This window comes from Lotus japonicus, chromosome 1, assembly GCF_012489685.1.
Source record: "Lotus japonicus ecotype B-129 chromosome 1, LjGifu_v1.2".
In the NCBI taxonomy this organism is placed as follows: domain Eukaryota; kingdom Viridiplantae; phylum Streptophyta; class Magnoliopsida; order Fabales; family Fabaceae; genus Lotus; species Lotus japonicus.
The window spans coordinates 115,874,771-115,894,955 of record NC_080041.1 but is presented as its reverse complement, the minus strand read 5'-3'; the positions used below and the strand labels follow the sequence as shown (position 1 = coordinate 115,894,955).

Below are 20,185 nucleotides of genomic sequence, written 5' to 3'. Positions count from 1 at the left end.
ATGAGGGGGGCTGTTGGTTTGATAATGGGGTGTGCCGGAGAGTGGGGAATGGGAACTTAACCCGGTTTTGGAAGGACTCTTGGTGTGGAGGGACTCCTCTAAATATTAGCTTTTGTAAGCTCTATCACTTATCTCTTGCAGAAGAATGAACTCATATTAAACTTGGGAAAGAGGGTGGAAGGTGTATGGACTTGGTCTTTTATAAGGAGGAGGAATCCAAGCACTCGGGAGAACTTATTAGTGGCAGATCTGTGTAACTTGCTTGAGAGTGTGCCATTGTCGGAGGATACCAATGATTCTTGGAGCTGGACAGCAAATCCGGAGGGCCAATACACAGTACAAACAGCTTACAAGTTTTTACGGGCTTCTTCAAATGAGTTTACAGATCCCATTTTTCATTTTGTTTGGGAACTGTGATAAAGTTGTAAACCCAAAAGCTAATAGAAGCCATAGCAAAGAGTAAAGGTTTACATTGTAAAAAGTTAATTGAACATTACAAAGACACTGATACTTATACACAAGACTAACTCTTCTAACTAACTAGGAAGTATTTGAAGATTTGGTCCTTGCACTCTAGCTATATTCTAATAGACTGGGCGCTCCTTCGAATATCTCCATATTCGTTTGGAGAATTGTGCTAGATTGCTTGCCTTCTAGAGTTAACCTTCACAAGAGAAAGATCATTTTATCAGCAGAGGAAGCGTGTTGCCCCATTTGTTCCCATGCTCTCTTGTTACAACACTACTGTCCCTTCATGAACTTGAAGCAGAATCTGATGTTCCAATTCGTGTGGTTCGCGGTAGCTTGGAGGAATTGGAACCATTGGAACGGTTTGATTGTCAACAGTGGGACGATACAAGAAGGGATGGTTCTGTTAGAAAGAGCTCAACATCAAGCATGGCTTTGGCTTAAGGGGAGGATCAAGGGATTTCATTTCTCTTGGTATGAATGGATTTCAGAACCTAAGGGTAGTTTTAACATAAACATTTGAAACACAGCGTTATGTTTTTCTTCTTGGTTTCACTTTTTTCAGCCGAACTAAAATGTACTTTTATAAGTAGCTTAGGCCTAATCTATTATTAAATCAGAAGTAGAATGTGAGTATGTCACTTTCATCTTAAGAAACGCATAGCAACATTTGGTATTTCTCTTTACTCTTTCCCTCCTCCTTTTCCGATTTCTGTCTTGTTCATTATTTTTTTCACAAAGCAAACAACAACTTTATGTATTACAAAGCCAGAAGTAAAATGCAATTATGTCACCTTCATCTTACGATAAGCACAACAACATATGGTATTTCTCTTTATTCTTTCCCCATGCTTTTCCGATTTCTGTCTTGTTCATTCTTCTTTTTTCACAAAGCACCGCAACAACCTTATATATTACGTACAAAACCAATCGTCCCATTGATGACAAAGTAGAGAACCTAGTTACCCTCATCGTCCTCAATAATGGAACCCTTCCTTGGTGCCTCGGGCAAAGTTTATTGATGTTAGTGTAACATATCTGAGTGTGTTTTCTTCTCTTCATTAAGGAATGGTTTAAACATCATTAGTATTCCAAGTCCTTCAACTAAATTCATTATAAAGAAGATCATATGTGTGCCTGCAATTAAATATATAACTATAAGTTGCAAGTAATTACATATGAATCGGCTCAAACGAGTTAGTTGAACATCATACCTGGCAGGAAAGAAGCATGCATCCGCTTTTGTGTCCAAGTTAATCTGGATTGTCAAAATTCAAGACAATAAGAAGAAAGTTGAAGATTGTTTTCAAAATATCCAACTTTAAATCAGATAATATGTGTATTAAAACTTCTACTGTTGAAAAATTTGTCAACTTAAAATTGATCAAAGTAGAGTAAGTAATTTCTATGAACTCTTATTACACAGATAATTGATCAAGGTATACATTGACAGATAAAAGTTTAAGGATGTCCTCCATATTAGTTAGAGATATATCTAAATAAGTCCTTATAGAGGGTAGATAAGTCAATCGTCACCCTTGAACTAGCTTTGGTGGTGGATTTAAACCCTGAACATTTACAAACTTAATATTAAGTTTTAGCTGAAGATAAATCAAATCAATCTATGTGATGAAACATATAAAATCTTTACATTAATCTGTTAGTTTTATAGCAAGCATCACTTGAAGAGATCTACATTCACTATTTTAAATTACAACAAGTCAAATAAAAGCGGAAGAGATCAAAGGAATACTCACAAGGCACCACCTACAGCAGGGCCAATAGCTTTGAATAGGGACACACAAGTCACAGAAATGCCATTAGCTGCCCCCCTCTGGTTTTGTTTCTGTTTTCAAAATAAACATGTCATATGGTGGTGACCTAACAAAAAACAATTTCAAACTTCTTGTGGAAAAAAGAAGAATAAAATTATTTGAAAACTTACCACTGCTCTATTTTGCAAAATAAATAAACCAGTTATGATGGTCATCTGAAAAAAAAATAAAGTCAGTCACATTTGTAACATAGAGAACCTTGTAAAAATCAATTTAGTTGGACTCTTGCTTGTTTGAAAATCCTTCTACAATTATTTTTCAAAGCAAAATTAAGTTTAGGCAGAAGTTTATTTGAGTAGCTTATAGATGCTAGTCCAAACATGCTACAGTGAATCGCACTTAATATAGTTCAGTTTATTGTAAAATCTCATTATTACTCATGCATGATGAATGGTTAAATATGTAAAAAGAGGAGTACTTACAGACAAGATATTCTTCAGAATAGAAGCAACACTTATCACAGTGTATAGTGTTACGCCTGACAACATTGCTATAAAAGGGTAACTTTGCAGAAGTGGTATGGATAAGATCTGCATACAGTAGCTCATTAACAATACATATTTCAAATAACAAATAATGACATGCTGAATTGCAGAAGTTGCCACAATTAAATAAAAACTAACCCCTGTAATGCGGGAAATCCGAATAGGTCCACAAGCTTTTTCCACATATGGGTATAGGGTAAGCTGGTAGATAATAAGTAAAAGACCTGACAATTTGAGAGTAATTAAACTAAATATCAATTATTTAATAGGGTATTAAATAAAAAGGTTAGCGCGAAATGTAAACATATATTCATTGTTGTGTATTAAGTATGAGTAAGTCTCACATTTGAAGATAATGATAAGTTTGAGTGGTTTATAAGTGTGAGGACTCATACACCCATTGTCTTAAGGTTTTGGGTGAAAGATGTGGTGTTTGGTCCACTTATGGATTGCTCTTTAAAGCCCAATGTTGAGTTTTATCCCCTGAGTTTTAAACCATCTCCTTTGTTTGGCTCTTTCTTCGGCCCAACATGTGATATCAGAGCCGATGGTTGTTTGACCATGGGCCTCTGAGACTCAGGAGAGCACAAGCCCAGAATGATGGTCTCTAAGGTTCTGTTTGAGTACAAGCCCAACTTTCGTTTGAGATGGACTCACACTTGAGGGGGAGATTGTTGTGTATCAAGTGTGAGTAAGTCTCACATTGGAAGATAAAGATAAGTTTGAGTGGTTTATAAGTGTGAGGACTCATACACCCATTTCCTTAATGTTTTGGATGAAAGATGTGGTGTTTGGCCCACTTATGGTTTGCTCTTTAAAGTTCAATGTGGAGTTTTATCCCCCGAATTTTAAACCATCTCCTTTATTTGACCCTTTATTTGGCCCAACATTCATTTATCACTAGCAAACAAAAATAATTAGTAATTTTAAAAGAAGGGTAGAAACAAATGAATAAGTTTAATATGATTCAAGTGGCAATGAAACTACTGTTCCAAACTTATCAAAATTTTGAACTATGGTATACTTGCTTGTTTTTTATGTCTCTATTTTCTTAATAAATAGATAAAAAGAAGAATTAAAAGAATAACATCGTCCGTCAGTGTAAACATATTTTCCACAGTCATCTAATTGAATTCCGACACATTATGAAAATTATTCTTTCTCCTACATGGCATATTGTGATTGGTTGTCAGTGTAAAACTGTTTTACACTAACGATGCATATTCATTAAACTCTAAAAAAAACCTTGCTACAAAATTATAGAATAAAAGTTTAACAGGAAAAATGAATACAGAAGTCTATATAATTATAAAATCATACATAGTGACCCCCAAAATGAAAATATTAAACCTGTTGTTATCTGTTGCGCCAACAAAATATGATAACACTATCTTTTCTCATATCTTATCATGTCCATCATGTGTAAAAATTATCCTGAGGGGTGAGTCAGGATAGAACAAGATAGGATACCAGTTATATATTTTCTTTCAGTATCCTAACTCCAAAATTAATTTATTTTAATATTATATCATTTATAATAATATTAACTAATAAATATAAAATATTAATTTAACTAAAATAGAAAAAATAAAATTATTATTCATAAATAGTAAATTAGACTACTCACTTACAAATATTGATTTATTAATAATAATAATAGACTAATTTAATATTTTCATCTCTTATTATTTAAAAAATATGTATCTACGTATATAATAATTTAAATATAAATTACTTTTGAAATAAAAATATTTTTAATTTAGTTAATTTTTATTATTTATCACGTGTGACAATTAAGTGAAAACCAATTAGTTACAAATATTGATTTTTTAATAGTAATAGACTAATTTTCTATTTTCATATCCTATTATTTAAAATTATTTATCTTCTTATATAATAAATTATAATTTAAATATAAAGTACTTTTAAAACAATAATATTCTTAATTTAGTTAACTTTTATTGTTAATTATCACGTGTCACAACTAAATGAAAACCAATTGGTTCATAATTTTATTTAAAATATAGGTTATTTTCAAAACAACAAAATAGACTAATTAATAAAATTTAAATTAATTTTAGTTATTTTAAAATATACACTCATTCATGAAAATGTATAAAATTTTAAATTTAATAGAATGATCAATTTTTAAATGTATTTTTTATTCAAATATAAATTTGATACATTTTTCCTTATCATATCATGTCATTATCATATGCACCTCAAACACAGGATAAGATAAGAGTCTATCATGCTTTTATCCTATCTTTTTGCTATCATGTTCACATATTATATCTTGTCATAACCACCAAACGGGCCCTTAAGCACATGCATGATATGTTATGTGACAAAAAAGTCATTTGATACCAAAACATACTTATGTAGAGCTACAAAGCTATTGAGAATGGGATCCAAGATTAATAAGATCAACGAACTCATACTCTAAACAAACACTATTGTTGTCATGAACAAATGACTAGATTTTTGTATTAATAATTATTTGACTAATATTTGGAAACCCAAGTTAGTTGAATTATGGCCCTATGTATATCCATAGATTTTTTTTTTGGTACATCGGAAAATATATCCATATAAATTTATGTGTACTCTTTATGGATGGAAATTTAGTAAGGAAGTAAATATGCCCAACATTAATAAACCATTATTATAGGTTTCAGAGATGCACCTGATATTGCAAGAACATTACCAACAACATCAGTTGTGAAGTTCAAACCCCCCAGGCTTGGTGGACTGACAGCCCATAAAGAGAAAACCTGAAGACAATTAAAGGAATGAATTTTATTACTTATAAAAGCATAGATATATGGATAACCTCATTGGGTAAAAATGATACCTCTGTATAAGCCATGTCATGAAGTGAGAAAATACAATAAACAATGATAGACGACATTAAGGGCCAATTCATTAAGAGGTTTTCATTCTTTTGGGTTGTATTTCCTTTGTTAATCCTATTGCTTCCATTTTCTAAAGCTTCAGCATCATCTGTGCACTCATTTCCACCTTTGTGATTATGAAGTGTTTCCTGCAAGTAATTTAAAAAAATTTATCAATGAAGGAGACCGTAAGACATACAAGACCGTGCAAACAATGAAGACAAAATAAGTAGGGTAAAAGAGACAAAATCACCCAAAAATATCATCATAAAAGTGTTAAAACTAAAATCCACAAAACATTAATAGAAACATGCTGGCTAATGAGCAGATATGTTTGAACTTAATTGTGTTACATACCGGAATCCAAATACAGGCTATAAGAACTGGAATTGCTAGTCCTGATATTATAAAACAGGGCAAAAAGTATGGAAACCTGCAAAATGATTTGTATTTTTGACAAATAAAAATTCACATATTATTAAATGATAAAATGATAGAAAGACAAAGATGGGAGCCTAAATCAAATAAACTGCAGAAGAATTCCACTTACTTATCCCAAAAAGAGTCCTTTGGAAATATGTGCGGGTATTTCACTACGGGCTGCAATAAGAAATTTCCCTTAGTATTAGAGGTGCAAATGGAAAAACTGCACATAAATATTGTGTGCCATTACTTATACACAGACAAATACATTGTTTGGTTTCTTAATATCTAGTTTTAGTTTATTTTAGGAGGTTATATTTATTTTAGGAGTTGATATTTTATTTTGGTTTCTTTTAGATTAAGATTATCATATCTTTACAGCTACTCAGTGCCATGCATACAACCTTTTTAGTTGACAATGCAATTGTTGACTGCAATGTTTCCTTCCAGCTCACTGTGCAGCCCAAAATTGTAAAGACATAACCCGTCATTGAAAGTCTTTTGCCTAAGTCACCTGCATAATCAAAATCAACATAAACTACCACCTAGGGTTGGCACATGCCAGGCTTTAAGCCCTGTAACAATACCCTGTTTTTATTTGAGCTTAATGATTCCAAAAGTCCTCTTTTGATTTGAGCTCAGTGATTTTTGTTGTGCATGCTTGCTCTCCAATTCTACTCATAGAGTTCTTATCTTCTTGCCTATCACTCGCAGCACATTATCAGTCACGGAAAATAATATCGTACTATGTGCTTTTCATTCTGCATTGACATGCTTAGCATCACCCCAACCCACCTTCGGCAATAATGGTCGATTGACAATCCCACTGGCCAAGAAACTCCACCTTAACCTTTCAAAGATTAAGGCATTTGCCCTGTCAAGTTTCTCTATCTCAAACTTTAGAGAAGTCATCAAGAGGACCAAGATCTATTAGAAACAAATTGCTCTGATGCCACTAGTTAAGAATTTGTACGTACGTGCAGAAGTAGAAATTACACGGTGGAGAAATAATAATCTAAAGAAAGAAACACATCAGTTTTTGCCTAGACTAGGAAAATCTTATATTAACAAAGGATTTATGAAACAGTTAACCTGAAACTTTACCAAGACCGAAGAATAGGTCGATGGTAGGAATACGGGGAAGACCTTCACAGGTCAAGGCCATGAGATAGAATTTTCAGATTCTAATTCATAAATTGACTAAGTGCTCAGATTAGATCGAAGGTCGAAGGTCAAAGTCTCGTTCTTCCACTACTTAGTGAAAATCACAAACATTCAGTGAAGACTAGCAGATTTCGAATCAAAGACATGGAAACCACACCAAAGGAGCAGTTACACAATCTAAAGGCAACGAAGCAACCAATGGGAAGTTCTTCACGTCGAAGGACACGTGTGAAGATTCTGTAACTTGCCGGCTTAGAAGTAGTTTTAAATCTCCTCTATAAATAGTAGTAAGCACAATGTAATAAGGGTTCGCAAATCACCACTCGAAGCAACTCCCTAAAAAGCTACATATACATCCTATACAGGTGACATACAATGATCACAAGAATGCCTAAAAGTACGCCCTGTATGAACCACCTTTTCAATTCTATGCAATTTTAGTTTTGACTTAAATACTTTGGAGGTCCCTGAAATTATCTCCCGTACGAAAATAAGTCCCTGAAAAAAAAATTATGATTTCGAATCACTGAAATTTTTTTTTTATTCAGAATAGGTCTCTACTCGTGTTTCCAGCCTATGTGGCTTAATTTTTGCTGAGTCAATTATTCCACGTGACTTTTATATTTTTTTTTAAATACACATGGATTAAAAAAATAAAATTAAAAACATAAATTTAAAATTAAAATCTTATTGAGGAAAGGGGTCACTAACCTGATTGTTAGTGATTTAGGGATTTAGGTTAATTAGATTTAGGGATTTAGGGTTAATTAGGTTAATAAGATTTTAATTTTAATTTTAAATGTTTAATTTTATATTTTTTAATCCATTAGTATTTAAAAAAAAATAAAAGTCACGTGGAATTATTGGCTCACCAAAAATTAAACCACGTAGGCCGGAAACACGAGTAGGGAGCTATTCTGATTAAAACAAAAATTCCATGGATTCGGAATCCGAATTTTTTTTCAGTGACTTATTTTTGTATAGGAGACAATTTCAGGGACCTCCAGAGTATTTAAACCTTTAGTTTTTCATTTTCGTTTGCCTTTCATTTTGCTTTTTGATCTTTCTTTTCATTTGATCTTTATTGTTTTCTACACCAATCGAACGCTTTATTTCACATTCATGCACTTCACAAAACACATACATTTTCACTGATAATAACTCGAGGTTACGAATCTAGTCCCCTGATTTCCCTGTGAATTCTCTTATTTGTTTACTAAAATAACCGAGTTAACAAAAAACAAAAGCAGTCACACTCTATAGTCTATACCCAAAACCTCAATACACTTAGTTTCTCACACAGAACAATAGTTTGGATTTTTATGGCATAAACCTCAGTTCACAAAAAGTCTCACAAAAGCTTACTTTCTTTTAAATCCAAGTGCTTCTTATATAGCCAAAAAGTTGATCCTACAAGTTGCCAATTTCCATCGGCTCATGAATTGTAAGGTTGGTTCATAACTGTTTCAATATACCATATTGTTTCATGGTTATCTTTATTCTTACTCTCATTCTTATGTGCATATATACTAAATTCAAGACTTTTTGCAAGATGCATTTATACTTCTAAAGGCAAAAAAGTAACCACAGTACCTGAGCCAAATAGCCTCCCAATGCTGGGCCAATAATCAGGCCTATAGCCCAAGCTGCACTGACCTATGAAACAATATCACACTTCAAATTATTATGATGGAAATGCAGTTATGAGAAGTCACAATTGATAACTAGAGTTGATGATGAGGCATAATTACTGTAGAGAGTCCTATAGCTTGATCCTCTTCTCTAAAAAGTTCAGTAGCATATGCCTGTTAAATAAAGGAGTTAATATAAATATATGTGAATATATATATATATATATATATGAATTTGAGTCATTCAAACAGTCATGTATCCATGTGTGTAAATTCAGAAAATGTGTTCTGTTATGTTACTGGTGGATGAAAATTGAACTGCACAAAAAACGTACCTTTACTGGTCCAATTATACCATTACCACATCCTAGAAGAAATCTGGTGATAATGGCCATCCAAAAATTTGTACTAAGGCCGAATAGTGTGTTGAAAATGATACTGAAATGAAGGAAACATTGATAGAACATTACTAAAAGAAAGCATCCATTATTTCATTGACAAAATGACAAATCCAATATATAGTACTCACACTGACATAACCCCAACAATTAAAGCAGGTTTTCTACCATAACGATCAGAAAACAATCCCCAGCCTACAGATGTCAAGGCTCTACCAAGCATCAATGTCGATCCTACAACATTTTTCAATCATACATGTATCACTATATGAAGGACAGAATTAGACTTGAAAGAATGGAAAGAAATACAAAAAGTAGTAATCTTACCCACATAACCAGCATAAGTACTAATATCAGCCTCTGTTTTCGCAACATTGAAGTCCTTTACCTGAAAATAAATGTTGCATTATATTATTGAGTATGTATAATGTATATTATGTGCATCAGTGTACTTATTGATTCAACTAGAGTAATTGCAGTTATCAGTCACTCTGCAAAAGTGTTGTTGAGAGGAAACAGGACATGGTATAGTGCGGAAAACTGTGAAGGGTAGTTCATATAGTGAAGAAAATTAATCTTCATATTAATGTTAGTACTGATTCATCCTTTAAAATGAACAAAACGACATGGGAATAGATCAATATATTTGATTAATACTAGTGTATATGTTCAGTAGGAAGCAATCGACAATCACTTTTAATTTATCTCTAAAATAAAATATAAACTGAAATTGAACTTCAACTTGAAATACTCAATATATAAAAATTAAATCCCCAGCTGTTCATAGTAGCTAGATAGTTAAACTCACCATGAAATATAGGAATGGATAGAGACATGATATAGGTAGTGCTGCACAAGACAGATAAAAAGACAGTTCAACTGTTAGAGGAAGACATCAAACACTTATTTATTTTATCTTTTCAAAATATATATTAGATTGAAAATTCCATAAAACATTATTAAATTCAATTTTCCCACACCACCCACCCAGATAGGACACTCCTCTTTTGAGCTAGGTTCACACAATTCCAGACATCTAAGATACAGAAACACTGGTAATATTACAGTTTTTGCCAAAAGGATTAAAATGAAATTAGAGTAAAATGCTTACATGCACATATCATCAACATCCATATAATTAAAAGATTTAGAACTGATGCACCCTTTTTCAGCTCTTTTGCTTGATCCACCTTACAACCTGGGCAGTCCTTATAGTACTTCTTCTCCAACAATGGCTCTTTCATAATCTGATTCTCCATGTTTGTGAAGTGTCCCTCTTATCTATAACACTTCACATGTGCAGCATAAAAAATAAAAATGAATAATCAGAAAGAAGGGAAAAACCCAAAAGGTTGAGAAAACAAACATACAGCTATTACAGGAGAGTCTCTTGGAGCTCCAATTTCATGGGAATGTTTTGTTTTGTTTTTTTTCTTTTTCATTTCTCTTGGACTATATAAATAATAAATGAGTGAGATATTAATTATTAAAATACATACATTTATTTAGAAATTGTTACAGATCTGACTGCATTGGGCCACCACGTGAAGATTCCATTTTCCGATACTTCAACAAAAAATTTAGTATAAAGTTTCCTCGTGGCAAAACTTTATTGTGTGGCTTTGGTTGCTCTGTGCTGTTTTCTACTGAACACCTAATTTTATCATACCTTAATAATATTAACTTAATATAGCTTTTATATCTAAAATATATAAATATCAACACTCAAAATTATGATAATAATAATAATAATAATAATAATTAATTAAAATTTTCGAAAAATTATAATAATTATTAATTAAATAAATCCGAAAATAATAATAAATTCTAAAAACAAAATTAGATAATTCTAGAGAATGATCAATACATAATGGCTTAATTGCAACTTTGGTCCCTAACGTTTACCAATTTCACGATTTTAGTCCCTCACCTAATTTAATTACACAGATGGTCCCTGACTTTGCTGGTCGTCTGCAACGTTGGTCCTGCCATTTATTTGTTAACGGATGAGGCTTACGTGAATGTCCAATTGGAGAGAGAAAGAAGGATTGAAGAGAGAGGAAGCATGCGAGTTGCACGTGAGACCTGCAACGGTCATCTTCTACCCTCTTCCTCCTTAAAAAACAGAGCACCGTGAGGAAGATGTTTCGAAGCTTGAGATTGAGCGAAAAGGGAAGAGATAAAGAACGAACGAATCCCTGGAGGCAAGGAAGAAGATTGAATCGGTTGCTGGTCTCTTTCTCTCTCCAATTCAACTTCCACATCAGCTAAGTGACCATCCACTAAACCTTCTCCATTAACAAATAAACGGTAGGACCAACGTTGCAGACGACCAGCTAAGTCAGAGCTATCCGTGTAATTAAATTAGGTGGGAGATTAAAATCATGGAATTGGTAAACGTCAGGGACCAAAGTTGCAATTAAGCCATACATAATTAAAGGATTCAAATGTTAAGCGTTTGATCTTTTAAAATAATACTTCGGAATGATTCAAAGGAATATGCTATTTAATAGGGTAAATTAAAGGGAGGCTAGATGCACCAAACCTTAGGTAGACGGTTATAAATAGAGAAGGTTCTTAGTAGTAGAGGCATGTTCAATGAGTGAGAGAAAATAGTTGAATGAACACTTATGAGTTGTGGTTTCATCTTTGAATTATAATTTTAAAATAATAGATAAAGAGTCCGAGAAGAGGCGGATGCACGTTGCCACTTATGGAGCATTTTCCCCCACATAATTCTCATCAAATGTATGAGTAATATACTATTCATGTATTAAATTACTGCTTGCCTAAAATTTCATCTAACTAATTTGCCACCATCTGCCCCCAACCAAATGTTTAACTTGTGATTGTCTGTTTTTATTGTCTTATTCCACAAATTGAATTATAATTTGGACATTGACCTACCAGATCCTAATCAAGGATTCAATTTCAAATTAAGTAATAGAGAAGGACATATCATTCGCCCAATAACTTGAAAAGGAACACATAGAAAAAAATTGAAAATCAATGATTGAAACTTGTATCCCATTACAATCTCTTTATTTTTAATTTTAAATGTTTTTAAACTCTAATTTAATTATGAGATAACAAATTAATGGATTATATTGGTTAGTTGTGTAATTTTTTACGATGTACGCGTACATAGTAATAAAACTCAATTTTTAATAGTAATGTGTTATATTTTATACATATTTTGCCTCCACGATATGAAATTCTTAGATCCATTATTGATTGTGAGAGTCCTAAGTTTGGAAGGAAGAGAAGTTGCGGAAAATCAAAAGTCATTCGCTACCTTGCCTTAAACCTCAAATCCCACGCCCAACGTTTTCATCTTGAGGAAGAAGATATGGAGGAAGAAAGCATAGAAGAGGAGAAGAGTTGCATAAGAGCATCTCCAATGCTAGTTCTTATTTTTTAGTTCTTAACACTATTCATGTGGGCCCGTATTGCCACATGTGCTTAAGCAACTCTCAAGTAATTTTGCTCTAACCATGAGTTCTCAGTTCTTAGTTCTTATCACTATTCATTTGGTCCCACCAACCACATTATTTATACTTTTTTATTTCCATAAAGTAAAAAACAAAACTCATAAAGTAATAAAGTAATTTTGATGAAAGAGAAATAATTAATATTTTAAGCTAAGAACTCAAAAAGTAAAACACCTTATATAAAAACTCAGTTCTTATTTTTAAGAACTAAGAGCTTCATGTCAGCCCCTCCAATGGTAAAGTTCTTAGTTCTTAGTTCTTAACTCAAAAATAAGAACTAAGAACCTTGCATTGAAGATGCTCTAAAGGTAGAACACAAAAGAGGAGATTTAATTTGCTGCCGTGATCAAGTAAGTTATACACTCTTCTTCATTCATTCTAAATATTTTATACATGCATATAAGTGTTATTGGCATCTTAATCCAAAATAGATAAATAAATAAAAACTTATGAAGTATCTAGTCGACGTAGCAACCCATGGTCAAAACCACAAGGAGTGACATAAGTGGTGAATGTGCATTTTCTTAAGGAATTTCGCTTAGGCTTCTGGCTTGGGTTTGATCCCTCTGAGGTAAAAAATAATAAATTTGTGACCAGAGACATCACTACCGTATCCCGAGCCATATTAATCACGTGAGACCCATTCCCCCGTGAAGACTTGTAGGCAAAGGAAAAAAAAACATGATCAAGGAAAATTGCCAATATAATAATTTTCCATATTGATGAGTTTAAAATGAAGTATTAAATTAAAAAAAAACAATAGATTAATTTCTTATTCTTATTGCGTATCTAGTACTGTTTGTAACTCTTATTTCTTCATGTAAAAGACAACATAACATTATTCAACGGTTCTCCTTCGCTGTTTGCTCTGTTTTTCTTTTCTCCTTCTTCCTCCCATCGAACCAGCCCATCATCGTCCCTGCTAGCCACCGCTCTGAACCCGCTCCATGTTGTGTTGTCGCCGCTTTGGTAATCTTCCTCCTCTCTCTCATCTTTTCCTCCCCATCTCTGATGCAGCGGCGCTGCTTTCTTTCCCTGGCTAGATTTTCTAATTTCCCTTATATTTAGCCATTAATTAGATTATATAATTTAAATAATGGAAGATAATAAAGATAATAATTAATTGGCTAATGACATTTAAAAAAACAGCATAAAGTCATAAACAATAAAACCCAAATCCTAAAATGCGTTAGTATCAAAATTCTTAAATAATAAAGTGTAAAACACAACTAGTATCAACATACTTTCTTTATCATTAAAGAACCTAAAATATCATGTAACATTTTTAGAAGATGTCTTTCTTTTTTGGGTAAATTTTAGAAGATGTCTTTCAAGAATTCATAATAACTTTTCAAGACTACTAAAAATATCTCCTTTAACTTTACGCTTAAGCTTTTATAATATTCTTCGGCCTTTAATTTTCAAGCCTTTAAAATTTAAGTTTTGGCTTCTTTAAGCCTTTCATAATCAAGCTTCTTCAAGCTTTTCCCAATCCTTTTGGATCAAGCTTTCCTTCAGAAATACGATGTCTTGATGTCTCTCTAAAGAGAATACGTAGGCTGAGACGCGATTCCATCACACCCCAAATTAAAACCATATTTAAGCCTTAAGAATTACGTGGCCTTGAAGACTCTGTTGTACAAAGGAGATACATAGGCGCAAACCTCAAAGGATTGTCGGGCCAAATCTATAAATAATCATTTTTTCCTTTCTTAATTAGATTCAATTATTAAGATATATAATTAAAACAATAAATATTTCCTTTGGTGAAATAAGTTTAAAAGCTAATACTATGTTTTACACAATTAACTAGAAATTAAACCTGTGCGTTGCATGGGTTTGTTTTTAATTGTAAGATTTTTATAAAGTTAAGAAAGTCATTACATGCTATTTTCTTGACTATAGTTGTAGCATTTTTCTAATTATAATAATTTGTTCTTTATTCTTTGAGACCATACAATTAATGATTGTGTATATTTTATTTCTTTCAAAACATTCTTAAATTTATTTGCAACATTTCTTCCTATAGAAGCATGTATGTAGTTACTCTGAAAGTATTAAAACCATAAGAAGTCAAGATCAAAAATTAGAATTCAAAAGAAGTAAGTTTAGTGAGAGTAAAAAGTATAAGACAATAAAAATGGAAACCTTTCACGTCAATTAGAATTTAGAACCATATCAGTGCTAATTAATTCATTTTTTCTATAGTAGTGATTTTTAGCACCATAATAATTTGTTTGCAAGCATTCTTCAGCTAACTCATATGTTTGGGGATTGCCTTATTCCGGCCATCTTCTGATAACGTCTGAAAAGTAAGGAAAACTCAGGATAGGTTATTTTCAAAATCATGGTCGACACCCATAAAACCTAATAAAACTTAAGGAAAGTTACTTCTGTCCTCTATGATTTTGGTTCACCATATCTTTTTACTATCTATCTAAACATGTACCCTTGCTTTCAAAGTTAAACAATTACAACCTTTCTAATAAACAGTGTGAGAACTGAGAATAGTTAAACTATCATCATCTATTGTCTACATGCCCGACATACCTAGATACTTACCCCAAGGTCATAGATAGCTAACTTGTATAAATCATTGTCTTTAATTACAATTCCACCAATCTCTGCATTGTTCACCTGTATTGAACAACTTTTATTAGTAAAATATGTAAACATAAAAATGATAAGCCAACATATTTCCTTCAAAGCTATGTACATAATTTTTCAGTGCTAATGAACAAAAGATAAGTAGATAAATAAACATAGGTCTTGGGAACAAAAGCTCTCCCAAGTGAGCTAGAAGTTTAGAAACAACATAACCAAGCAAAAACAGAAAATCAGAAACATAAGGACCCAAACAATGGTCGAAAGAAAAGCAAACGAAACTGCAAAGGCCACATAGTAAAGCCAGATCCATCTTAATCTCTCAAGTCAACTATGCAGTAGAAGATAGGTACTTAGGGAGCACCAAGAAACAAAGTCACCAAGACACTCTGTTATAACCAAACATGTAAGGTAATGTACACCCGATAGAGCCTAGCGCAGAAGTGATACATTCCAATTTGAAGCTTCTCAACACATCAACCCACCAAGTTGATTATATATATTCATCTATGTATTTATTTAACCATTATTAGGGGCTTTTCCTTTCGGCCAATTTTCTTTATCCCCTTAAACCACTCACATGACAACTTACCAATGTAGATTATTATTGAGACTTTATTTCTAACAGTTTCTTAATCCTCACTCACTCACATGCCAATGTAGATTATTATTAAGACTTTTCATTTCTAACGGTTTCTTAATCCTCACTCACTCACATGCCAACTTACTAATGTAATTCAATTCTCTTATACATATATATTTAATGCTAGCTAAAACTCAAGTGTGCTTTACATATATACTAGAAATAATACCCGTGCGTTGCACGGGTTGATTTACAATATTCTTATAATTATATATAATTTTTATAGTTTTAATAAATATATAAATATTAAAGTATTTTTAATTATAAAATATAATAAATTAAAAAATAATGAAGGTGAGACATTTCATTGAATAGAATTAGAGTTCGATAAAACTAAATAATTAATATTACTCAAATTTAATAATTGATATTTTTTAAAAGAAAACTTTATTGAAACGCAATAAAAATGGAAACAACCTTCTCATTTAGGTAATTACATTGGATCACAATATACCCATATTTGTTGTTCCCTACTACACCCTTGGTTTGCCACAATGTTTCTCTCACGCAATACACGCACCACACTAACACACTGAATTACAAGCATCAAATAAATAAATAAACTCTTATATTTAATGTATTTTTTTGTTGTATGAGTAAAGTAAAAAATAAATTCAAAATTTAGTTTATAGTTTTATTATTTAATGTAGGTAGCTAAATAGTCCGTAGTTAATTTCTTTCAATTTTCAATCTTTATATTTAATTTATTTAATAAAAAGAATTTTTTTATTACATAATTTAATACAAAGGTTATGTTAGTAGTTTCGGCCAATTAAAAACTCGAAGAGTACCTTACGTTTGGATGCAAGATATGAAGATAAATGACAAAAGGTATAATGTAGCACCCAAATATCTCTTAATTCATCAAGGTTTTGTGCATTTTTCAAAAGTTATGGTATATTGGCATGTGTAAAGTAAAAAAAAAAACAAAAAAATTGACATGTTTCAAAAGTTACATTATATTGAAAGTAATAGAAATTTAATTTGTTCAACTTCATTATTTAATGCATTTAATATTTTATAGCTCAAGTGAGCTTTACATATATAGAATATATATATATATATATATATATATATATATATATATATTAGAGGTAACCATTCATAAACGAACGTCGTATGGTGCCAGTACATTCCCTACGCGTAGTCGACTCCCGGATCCAGCTCTATGGGTTTTCTGACGTTTTCTCGCTTCAAAAATATTTGTGGCGACTCATATATATATATATATATATATATATATATATATATATATATATATATATATATATATATATATATATATGTTAATGAAGAGGGAATAGCACAATGGAGATAAAAGAGTAAAATAAAAATTATTAATAAAATTATTTTACTAAATCATTTTTATTTAGTTTTACTTATATTATGTGTAGCTAATAAATTCTATTTTGGAGTCCCCGAATGATAGTTCAAGTGGTAAGAGTTAGGGGACATATGGTTGGGAGGTGAAGATACATAATTCAGTCCCTCGCGGGTGCAATTAAAACTCCGATGTACCAAAAAAATTATATTTTCAATAAAGAAGAATTGTATGAAGAAAACTTGTGATTGGTTAATATAAAATATGATAAATTAAAGAAAAGCTATTAAATTAGAGTGTAAAAGAAAAAAATAGAAAATAGTGTCTTAATTTTATAAAAAAAAAACAAATATTTTAGAAAAAATAAAAAGAGAAAAAATAATAATAATCTTTGTGGAACTAGCTAATAAAGACTAGTTTGGTGGACGGAATAAGCAAACATGATATGATAGTGTAATCATATCTAGTATTATTCTCTTCTTTGTTGCGCCAACATGATAGAATAACGTAATCATGTCTCTTATCTTATCATGTCCATTATATGTAAAAGTTATCATGTGCGGGGAGTTGAGATAGAACTATCCTGACATGATAAGATAACAGTTTCTGATTTTTTTAGTACCTAACCCTAAATTCAATAAAAAAAGTTTCATGGATTCAATAATTATGATGATGACTCAAAGTAGGATAATCTCATGTACCCAAATAAAAAGTAGGATAATCTCATATATCCGAAGAATTAGTTTGATAAGTGATAACTGTTGGTTGTGAGATACTACTAAAATTAAAAAGATAAGATACATGCCATCGCATGCATATCATTGATAATTGATATCACATATCAAAAACTAATTAAAATAATCAACCATGTAGAACACGAGGAATTGTTGCACTGTGTTCGATTTCTGAACACGAGAAAGAGTAAGGCAATAAAAGTGGGAGATGCAAACATTGAGTGGGAGGATGAAACTGGCAAGGTGGAGAATTTTTTTGAATCTCACAATAGTGACATAATGTGAGAGATTATTTTATCAAGTGTGGCAGCACCCATTGTGGAAATAAAGCCACTTTTGTAGTACAAATTAAATATAATAGGAGGTTGGAGAAGATAATGGTGCACTTTTTACATATAGATACCAGGACACCATGTCTTCAATTTTTCTTGTATTCTTGTCTAGAGGTGCTTTGCAATTTGGCTGGTTGTTGACCATCTTGTAGTAAAGATGATCTTGATCTTCTACTGATCATCTTACAAGGTTTAAAAGAAGCGACATGAAGAATTAAAGGATTTTGGTTGGTTGGTTGGTTGTTGACCATCTTGTTGTGGGTGTATTTATATTGAGGACTAAATCTCCAGACTTTTGTTACATTTAAGGATTACATTATCTGACGTTTTTCACATCAGCATTGAATAACCATGTCATCTTCGATAGTTAACTAAACTAATGAAGGAACTAACTTAACTAAGTTTGCCACATTAAGGGACCACCGACTGGATTTTTAAAGTTTAGGATCAACTTAATAGCGCTTGACACTTTTAAGGACTAACTAGCTATTTAGTATTTACCCAAATTTCATAGATCTTGTTTTGGATGCAGCCCCGGAGGCGGTTTTGTTTGAGGTTTATAAGTTGTTTCCCTTTAATGTTTGGGGTTTATATATTATTTTTTTTTAGAATCAAAGAAATTAAATATTAAAAGAGGATGGAAAATCCAGCAAAGTCACAGTACAGTACTGTTCTGGGAATGAACATTGAGGAGAGGTATAGTACCTAGAGGTAGAGGGATTGTGCTAAGAGAGAATCAGAATGAGAGAGAGTGTGCTGAATTTCGAGTGTTATTTCATCCAATGAGCCAAAAGTCCCCTACACTTGATAACTACCTCCTATTTATAGAGCTTGGGTACTACCTATTGGGCCAATTGGGCCTCCGAGGTCAAGGCCCATCTGAAGGCCAGGGCCCCGCCTCGGGGCGGGATACATGCTGGGCGTTGCCCCTCTAGGGGCTCGCCTAGTCCACTAGTCCACAAGACACCGAGCTCGAGGTACGAGAGCTAAGGGTGTCTTTTAAATGCTTTTACATATGTCTTACAGTACACCAGAATCTGCACTGCCAACATGGCTTGAGAAAAGAGAAGTAAACTATATCGCCAACATGGCGTGAGCAAAAGGAAACTTGCATTTTCAGTTACCCAGTCCACTGACTTGACGAGCAACCCGAGCTGGCAAGTCCACTAGTCCACAAGCGGCGAGAACGATTACTTCGTATTGGCGATAAGTTGGAGCAGGTGTATGATCGTTCGCCGGCGGAAAAGGTGGCAGGCATGGGTCATGTGCTGATCATTCAATCACCGACTGGCGGTAACCCCGGCGAGCGACTGAACTTTGTTGTTGGTGTCACCTGTCAGGCGATGGTGTTTGATCTTTATAGTGGCGAGGCTTTTCGCGCTTTCCCACAAACAATAACAATTGGGTTTGACAGCCAAAAGATGAAGGGCGAGCGCCCTTGGTCCGCAAGTCCACAAGCTCGAAGCAGGAGAGCACAATGTGTCTTCAAGCTGAAGTCGCCGCCGCATCGTCCCTAGGAGAAGATCCGCCCAGCACGCATGCTCCTTCACTCGCCATAGTCTACAAGTCCACCAGACTGTGTCCAAGTCATGAGGAGTAGGAGTGTCCTCACTTGCCGCATCGCCATCACCATCTTGCTTTAGCCTTGTAAGAAATTAGTTTGACTTGCTCGCCACTCTCAGCGTAAGGCCGCCACCATTTTGCGGTAGGTCGCTACCCTCATTTTTGGCGGTAGGTCGCAACCCTCTTGCGGTAGGTCGCG

General features: G+C 32.9%; 1 protein-coding gene across 1 annotated transcript; it reads right to left on the bottom strand.

The window, feature by feature from the left end:
• Positions 1-1,091: 1,091 nt before the first annotated feature.
• LOC130729596 (protein ZINC INDUCED FACILITATOR-LIKE 1-like) lies at positions 1,092-10,751 on the bottom strand. Its single transcript, XM_057581402.1, has 18 exons — positions 10,669-10,751; positions 10,410-10,587; positions 10,107-10,147; positions 9,626-9,686; positions 9,430-9,532; positions 9,236-9,338; positions 9,021-9,074; positions 8,863-8,925; positions 6,233-6,282; positions 6,040-6,115; positions 5,643-5,831; positions 5,475-5,562; positions 2,927-3,012; positions 2,726-2,833; positions 2,414-2,458; positions 2,226-2,314; positions 1,683-1,726; positions 1,092-1,605 (listed from the first exon to the last, which is right to left on the bottom strand). The coding sequence occupies exons 2-18, from the start codon at positions 10,555-10,557 to the stop codon at positions 1,493-1,495; spliced, it is 1,461 nt and encodes a 486-aa protein (XP_057437385.1). The 5' UTR covers positions 10,558-10,587; positions 10,669-10,751; the 3' UTR covers positions 1,092-1,492.
• Positions 10,752-20,185: the final 9,434 nt, after the last annotated feature.